Below are 8898 nucleotides of genomic sequence, written 5' to 3'. Positions count from 1 at the left end.
GTCATCATCTCTATCTATGCGCGATGCCACAAATATGTCTCGAACTCAATATGACTAAGATTCTGTCTCGGTAAATTTGATCTCTGAACCCTCGTCTACTTGTCCTGTCAACTGTTACAAATAAAGACATGTTTATTTATGTGTACTTCTGTAATTACGATCTTATACATTTTCATTTCTTCTTGAATAGATTTTTTTCGGCTTTCATTTATTTTTAAACATATAATAAAACTATTATATATATATATAATTTCTGCCATCCTTGTTCTCACCTAAATAACCTTTCTGTTCTGCTCTTGCCCTCGCCTCTGTTAGGTATCCTCTACACTAGCTGTGGACTTCACATAATTAACCCCTTTTTTTAAAATACTATATAGTTAGCCTTCGAAGTTCACTGATGAACAAAAGCACGTGATTTGAGGATTTTGAGATAATACACTAGTTCGGTCATGACGTCCATCACAAACTGTGTTTATTGTATCACGCTTCAGACAAAACCCCTTTTGATGAAGTTACTTTGATATACATAATCTCCAAATTCATGGCTTTCACAATAACTTCGGATGGGTGTGCCTTTCAGTGCATGTGTTATAACTTGATTTTGATTATGTTCATCTTTATGTCATAAAATGATACGTTTTCGGCTCGAGTTGATTTTACAAACCCTTACAGGTCTACACTAAATAAAATAAATTCATTTGATCTTTACTGCTTTCATGAAGTTACCTTTAAAAGCGATGTTTCGCAAACGTATTACAGTGGAGGTACTCTGGTCTCCAATTATTATTAGTATATATAAAAATATGAATAAAAGAAAGCCAATCCCAGAGAAACCAGATAAAATACATGTATATAATTGTTTTTTCTCAGACATAAATCATTTCAAAAATCACATATAATCGATAATATATTTAAGGGGTATGACAGAATGAATGTAATTAAGGTTATTCACATTCTTTATGACATGGCGCATGATTTTCAAATTCCAGAAACTGAAAGTCACATACAAATTGTCAGGAACGGACAGGCGGACAGGACAGACAGAAGAATACTTGCTTACAAGAACAAAGAAATAAAAGATAATTATTATTTTTATTATAAGAGAGAGAGAGAGAGAGAAAAAGAAGAAAAGAGGAGAGAGGGTTGTTAGATAATATATCTGATGAAGGGGAAGAAAGAAGAGGGAACGTTAGGCTATATTTATAGTAAAGGATTTTATAGATATTTAGCATAAAAATAAGCAATGACAAAGTTTAGTAAGTCATTACTTATTTATGACACATATTCGATGATTTATGGCTGACACGTAGATGACAAGGTGCTGACAAAGAATTACCAAAATTAATGCATCTACGTGACATGATCATGACAGATTGGCTGGGGGAGTTGTAGAATGGTTGACAGGAGGAATAGTAGTGGAGGCGTGATTGGGAGGGGGTGTTTCCACTCTTCTGCGTGAAGAAGGCGGTTGCGATTCTTGAGGAGGAGCAGGACCTTCATGTTCTGTAACAGGTACAGACAAAGATTCAGCTGGAGCTGTAGATGATCCTTGATTTACACCATTAGTATTGTCAACGAACTGTCTGGAATGAGATGAGTAAGTGACTGGTGGCAAAATTGTTGGATATTTTTTTAAAATATCTTCCAGCTTGCTATAAATAACATCTGTTTCAAAACCTGCTTCACCAGTTGATTGACGTCTAGCAAATTCCGCTTTGAAGTCTCTCACCATACGCTTCCACTTGGTTTTTTGTTCATCAGACGTGCGACTTCTCATATTCTGACGAAGAGCCTTTTCATTGTGCTCTAATGACATAGCAAGATACTTCTCTCCTTTCTCTTGGTCAGTTTTAGTTTTTTCAAGAGAACTCAAGTTCTTATCGTAAATTTCGATTAACAGCAACTATTCTGCTGTATTCCAACCTGGACCTCTTGCTCTCTCATTGTCAATAGGAGTACTAGACTCGGGGGCGTTGGGAGTGGAAGCACTTGAGCTTGAAGGTGCGTTGAAATCGATGGTGCCAAACATTGGTTATAAAGGTAATATTTAAATTATTTGCGAATTTTTATTATTAAGAATAAAGAAATGAACAAAAGAAAATGTTCAAAATCGCCATGGTCAAACTGTCAACTAGTGGGGTCATTTTAGTATGTTTTGATTGATGAAATTATTACATCAGAGGGGTTTGCAAATCCATTTTAAGAATTAATCCACCCTCTGAGGTTGGATTAATTATTTAAATGGTTAGTATGAATTTTGAACGGTGTTTGGCTGAGGAATATGAAATTTAAGGTTATAATTTCGTTATGGAGGGGGGTATCAAATTTTTACAAAAAGAGGGGGGTATCAAATTTTTTTGCTTGAGAACAGCCTATAATACACCAGAAGTGCCGGATATGGGTCACCTAACTGCCTTATATTTAGCAATAAGTTATGTTTCTTATGTAGCTGATTTACAAATCTTATTACATCGTTTTAGTGCTTGAGGGTAGACAATCAATTCGATCTGCGCAGGAAAAATCTTCAAGTAATAATTTAATACATAATATCATGATCTTGTCACGTAGATGCATTAATTTTGGTATTTCTTTGTCAGCACCTTATCATCTACGTGTCAGCCATCAATCATCAAATCTGTCCTAAATAAGTAATGAATTACTAAACTTTGTCATTGCTTATTTTTGTACTAAATAACTATACAATCCTTTGCTATAAATACAGCCTAAAGTTTCCTCTTCTTTTATCCCCTTCATCAGATAAATTCTCTGATAAGCCTCTCTTTTCTCTTCTTCTTTCTCTCCCTCTTTCTTTCTCTCTCTATTCTAATAAATAATGATTATCCTTTATTCTTGTAGGCAAATATTCTTCTGTTTGTCCTGTCCGCCTGTCCGCTCCTGACAGGTAAACACCAAATTGTTCAGATGTCGATTTGTTGCTACCTTGGTTGCCAAGATAAAATTCATGCCAATGAAGGTTGGAGCCAAAGTAGGCTGACGTTTACAGGATGAATGGTGAATTTTAACTTCAGTTGAAAATTGCAACTCTGGCTTAACCACACCAATTGGAATATCAATTTCCACGCCTGCGAATCCGAAAACTGTATCTGTTGGTAACACTGATAATTCCTTTCCCAATCGTTTGACCATATACCAATGGACTATTGATACTACAGCACCACCATTGATCAGAAACTTACAATTGCGTTGGTATTCTTCAATGACTAGCATTGATTGCAGACTAGTTCCATCCGGACCCAAACTGGTCGCATCCAAGTTGATCATATTCACCGCTGGTAGCTCATCGTTGTCAATCTTCATAGACTCAGCCATACCTTTGACCACCGATTACGTCCTATTAGTCGAGGTCTGACCATCTAGTATATTAAGGTATTTATATCACAGTTCAGGTGCGAAATATAACAGTTAAGGTAAAGCAACGGGTATTTGCGTATCCCGTAACTGCTTTTTGAGATCCAGGTGTTCCATATGTTTTGCATCGTCCAACATGATAGGGAACTCCCGCTCCAGGTTTCTCGCGATCGACGGTGGGATTTTGTCCCGCTGCTTTGTTTCAACATCAAGGTTTTTTGTATTCTGCCTTGGCCTTTCTTGTTTTCTGTAAGTTCTGTAACCTAATCTCTTTATACTCTTCTGGAGTCTTCTTCGAAGTACCAGTTGCATATACCTTGTGTTCCTCAACTTTGGCTCCGTGTTTGATAACGTGTATCGATGAACTATTTGGTTTAGGACTACTTTACTGGAATGTCCCTCTACTTCTAAGCCTCTAGGGGCTGTTCTTAAAGTCCTTCTGTTGTTGAATGGAATTGTTTGCTTGACCTTCACCACGGTTCTAATGATTACGATTGGGACAGTCAAAAGACGAGTGGTTTGCCTGTTCACAAGTATTAGACACCAAGTTACAATTCCTAGCGAAATGTCCTACACCATCACAATTGAAACTCCTTAATTTATTTCCACCTGTAACATGGTTATTAGTGGGACCTGAATAGGTGGACTGACCCATTTGAGTAGCGTTGTTCTTCTCCATCATGTCAACAAGATCCTTGACCACAGCTAGTTCATTTTCAATAATATCGAGCTTTCAAAACTTGGCTAGTACTAGTGGTTGAAAATCCGTCATATTCGACTTGCTGTTATTGCCTGTACCACTTGAAGGGTCTGTGCGACTCGAATTTCTTTCAATTCAGCGTAAAGTATTTACTTAAGTTCTACCCACGAGACTTTCGTCATATGATGAAACATTTAAAACCTTACGGTTATCGTACAGACAACTCTCTGCACAGCGCAGCAACTTCTCCAAACCATCCAGACCATCTATAGTCTTCTGAGCTTCTTTTCACAAAAATGCGAACTTCAGGTAATAAACCTTTCATGATATCTCTGACGTTTTGCGTTTCAGTACGATCAATAAAATCAGGTCTAGCACGTTGCATATGATAACGTTTTATCTCTATAAATGCCAAATGTGTCGCTTCATTAGATTGAGTACGTTCCACTTAGTGCTTGGTATGTAAGTCATACCATTCCTCCGTCTTGTAATGTTTTTGCACTTGTCCAAGATACAATCCTAGGTACCGTCATCATATAGTAGGCTTTCGAAGGTCTTCCTATCATTCATCAAATGATTTATCGTCCATCTTCCAGCAAGACCAGTCAGACATAAAAGAAAAGTGTCCTTCTTCCTCTCGCCAGTACGCCAGTTGTTCCCTGAAGTAACGATTCAAAAAAAAAGTAATAAAGTCCTGAATCGGGAACTTTAAAAAAATAAGTATGCTGCTTGTGAGGGCCCTTAAAATCGCACTACTGTTCCTTGTCCGAGTCGTCATTCGAGAGATGAGCAAGAAGCTCATTGAAGCGATCTCAATCTTTAGCATGAAATGACTTCATTTGAAAGTCTCGTTTTAAAACAAATACCAAATACCCAATCAAACAAAAAACACCTGTAGTAATTGATCCCAGTAAATTAAGCTTTTATAAAAAAAAATTTATTTTCTGCCGCGAAATAGAGATTTTTTTTCCTTCTTTTCTTCTTCCTTCTTTAATTCCTCTTCTTCTACAAAATAACAATAGTTAATCAATCAAACTTTTTCAAGAAGTTTAGAAATAAAAATAGCTTACCTTCCTTTTCGGCGGCGTCGAAGAGGTCCCTCAAACTCTGTCTCTCCCTGGCTTTTTCATAATGTGCCACGTAAGGCATGGCAATAGGTCGCGCAAGGGAAACAGAGATGAAGGAGGCCTCAACGACACCGACCGCAGGAACAGAAGAGACAGAAGAGACAGAAGACACGGAAGAGACAACAGGAGCAGAAGAGACCACAGGAACAGAAGAGACCACAGGAGCAAAAGAGACCACAGGAGCAGAAGCGACCACAGGAGCAGAAGAGACCAAAGAAGCAGAGGACACCACAGGAGCAGAAGAGACCACAGAGGCAGAAGAGACAGTCAAAGACACATTGTCCAAGGAAGGACAACGGGAAACTCGACGACGAGGAGATGATGGTGGGGAGGGAGGAGGTGTTTTTCGTTTGCTTCCAGTGTTTGAATTCTCACAAGGAGAAGGAAGACCGACAGAAGGAAAAACAACCACAGAAGAGGAGGCAGTACCAGCGCCAACAGAACGACAAACACCCACACGACGACCCCAAGAAACAGGACGAGGAACGGCAAGACGGCGCGGAACGGCAACAGGACGAGAGACAGCATCAAGAAGATGGACAGCAGTAGGTCCAGAAACAGCAACAGGTCCAGAAACAGCCACAGGTCCAACATCAACAGCCACTGGCTGGGCCGAAGCCACAGACAAAGCAGCCGGAACAGGAGAAGACTCAACAACAGTCGAAGAAGGGAAAGGCTCGACAAAGGGATTCAAGCTACCAGACACAAGGGGTGATGGCGTGCTACAATCCAACGATGAGACCCCGGAGCAAGAAACAAACGAGGACGACGTGGCAACAGCCGAACAACCAGCAACAGAAGGAGCAGGCAAATCCTCCGAACCAAGACAGGAAGCGTTCTCAGCAAGCCAAGACTGGCTAATGACTTCGCCCACAAAGGCAAAGAGAGGAACGGAAGGATGGTATTGCGGGAGGGGAGGAAAAGAAGGCACCACACCACCACCAACACAAGGCAAGCCACGAGCAAAGGCACAGTCCAGAAAATAACATTTGCTTTCGTCTTTTACGATTGTCGGAGGACGAGACGCAAAGGAAAATTCCAGGCGTGGAACCTCACGAACAGGAGACAAGACAGCGGGGGGAAAGCAAGCAGGAGCGGAAGCAGAAGCACCAACAGACGAACGGGGAGACGCAGCAGGCAAGGGCGAAACAGGCACTCGATCTCGCAAGGAGATGGGGTAAAAACCCCGACCAGTACAAAAGTACAATTCACCAATTGCCTCTGGCGGAGAAGGACGGTTGGGTCGGAGACCAGCTACCACGCGCCAAAGAAAGCCAAAAGACCAATCAATTTTTTTCCACGCGGAAAAAAAACCAAACTTGGCCAAAAACCAAGGGAGAGCCGAAAAGAAAAGGGCAAGATAAGCCAATTCACACATAAGGCTATTGAATGTCAACATTAGGATCAGTTATATATTGAACATGTTAATTGTGAAAATTATACTTACTCGTCGAAAAGAAGGTGTACTAGCATTTTTTTAAGACTGGTATAGGGAAGAAAAGAAAAAGAAAAGAAAACAACACGCCCTTGTCTTAAAAAAAAAAATTTCCTAAGCCACTAAAATTTGGACTTGTTATATTTTACTAGCCAAAAGAGTGTCACCTACGACATGAAAATTCTCATTCCGTCAATTAAATAAAACAAAAAGAGATGACCACCTATTAATCGCCATTGCTCGCAATCAACTGCTCCTCCGCAACGCTCAACATTATGGGGTGATGTTTTTACTATTACGTAGGAAAGCCAAATGATCTCATTATAACCAGAGAGACAATTAACACAGGCGCGGACTCGGTAGTGTAATTCTGCGATATGTTGCGGAAGGACGCAGCTTGGTGGATAAAATACACGACCACCGGAATATAATTTCTTTTATTTTTTTTTCCTTTCCTTTTTTTTTTTTTTTATTTTACAAGCATTGCCAAATGACACATTGCCAATTAACACAACAGATTGAATGAAATAGTGATCACTCCATTAGATGAATTGTTGACAAGAGTTTAATTACAATTAAACTTGTCTACGCACAACAGAGAAAGATACGACCAACTTACAAATCAGCTAAAGAACCAGCAGGAAAATGATTAACCTTGTCAGTATATTTAATGGACGGCCAAACAACCTTGAAAAAGTTAGCGGAATCGGAATACCGTACAAGACCAACCACTTGGAGAATGTCTGTAATGGAAATAACAGCGTACGTCTTGTATCTGTCACCCCTGGAATTCCGAGCAACTGTCACAACATTGTGATCGTCGAGTTGCTGCTGCTTCAATACTTCAACGACAGCCAAAAAAATGTTCTTCGTATTCTTGCTTGTGTGTAAAGCAGCAGTGAACCACACCGACAAAACAAATGGAAATAGATCTAATTCTTATGCTGTAAGTACCAATAAAGTTTGTCAATTGTCTCTTGCTTACCTGTGACCAGTACTTTTGGGAGCCTTAAACAGGACAATATTATTTGCTCTTGTCTTTAAGTTTTTCAAGGCTATGTCCATAATCGAAGAAAATACCAAGCCATCGTTCCAAGCAGGACTTGCAATCACAATGGATGACGAGGTCAATTGCTCGATTTCATTCTCAACCTTTTGATCATAACATGATATCAATGCATCAATCACCTTCGATCTCGGGACACCGAAGCATATATCTTCCGAATCCGATCCAAGCAATGACTGAGGTACAAACGAACACCAGACTTGAGCACCAGAGGAATGCGAACAGTAGGTGTCTGGACGATCCGTAGATTCTGGGAATCGAATAGACTGCAGACATCTAACCGCCATCTTGTTATAATTAGCCTGGTGACGAAGGACGTTCGAAGCATTTGCCCCTATAAGATGCGTGGACTTGATCACATTGGTGAGCTTCTTAATTGTCCGCTCCATTGGTCGGCAAGAGTAGCATTTTAATGGCCCCATCTGTTCAACCAAATACGGCAGATGTATCAAATAATGGTTATTTGCTGTGAACTCTCGCGCATTGATACGACTTGCAACAATCTCTCGATTCAAAAACGTATGCCAACTACTAAAACATCTAAATGTTTGCGTTAATGTCTAATTTTTAAAAGCTAGTCTCTGATTGTCATGTTACCCTTTCATTTTTGCAATGTCCCTACGAGAAAGAAGCCACTGCAAAGCAGTGGAACATTCCTCCACCAATTCCATCAACGCACATTTTGTTTTACTGTTCTGGACCAATGGAAGTACAATGGTCGGAACAATGTACAAGAGAAAGTCTAAATAATCGACAGTTCTTCCGATACCTACACCGCCATCTCAAGTTCCCTCAAAAGCTGATGGTATGTAAACCCTGCTCTGCTTCACCTTTTCGTCAATCTTTTTGATGATAGTGTCATCACGTGAGTTCTAACCAAAGGTATATTGTGCATCTTGAGTGATGAATTCACGGAACGTTTTGTTTTTCTTGGGATCCAAAAGAGTATACACCCAAGCACCAAGCCCTCTACCAATTAAATGCATCTCGTCACCAAGAAAAAAAGATGTACCAGTGAAGGTGGAAAGAGAGATAATAACAGGATCAACACCAAGCATATCGAATCGCTAATTCATACTGCGTTTAGTATCTTAAAAATATTGGTACACACTTTGAACAATTTACCGCATCGCCATTGACTAATTCGTCTTTGGTTCTCATGTCTCTTGCATCCAAGAAGTACATACCGTAAAGGCAACCT

General features: G+C 39.8%; 1 protein-coding gene across 1 annotated transcript; it reads right to left on the bottom strand.

Moving 5' to 3' along the window:
- Positions 1–5006: 5006 nt before the first annotated feature.
- EV154DRAFT_577624 (uncharacterized protein) lies at positions 5007–8086 on the bottom strand (the record flags this gene model as incomplete). The annotated part of the gene is made up of 4 exons (XM_051606528.1): positions 5007–5074; positions 5140–6578; positions 7251–7511; positions 7617–8086. The coding sequence occupies 4 exons, from the start codon at positions 8084–8086 to the stop codon at positions 5007–5009; spliced, it is 2238 nt and encodes a 745-aa protein (XP_051461190.1).
- Positions 8087–8898: the final 812 nt, after the last annotated feature.

This window comes from Mucor mucedo (assembly GCF_025094135.1).
Source record: "Mucor mucedo strain NRRL 3635 chromosome Unknown EV154scaffold_15, whole genome shotgun sequence".
NCBI classification, from domain to species: Eukaryota; Fungi; Mucoromycota; class Mucoromycetes; order Mucorales; family Mucoraceae; genus Mucor; species Mucor mucedo.
This window is presented reverse-complemented; position numbering and strand designations above follow the sequence as displayed.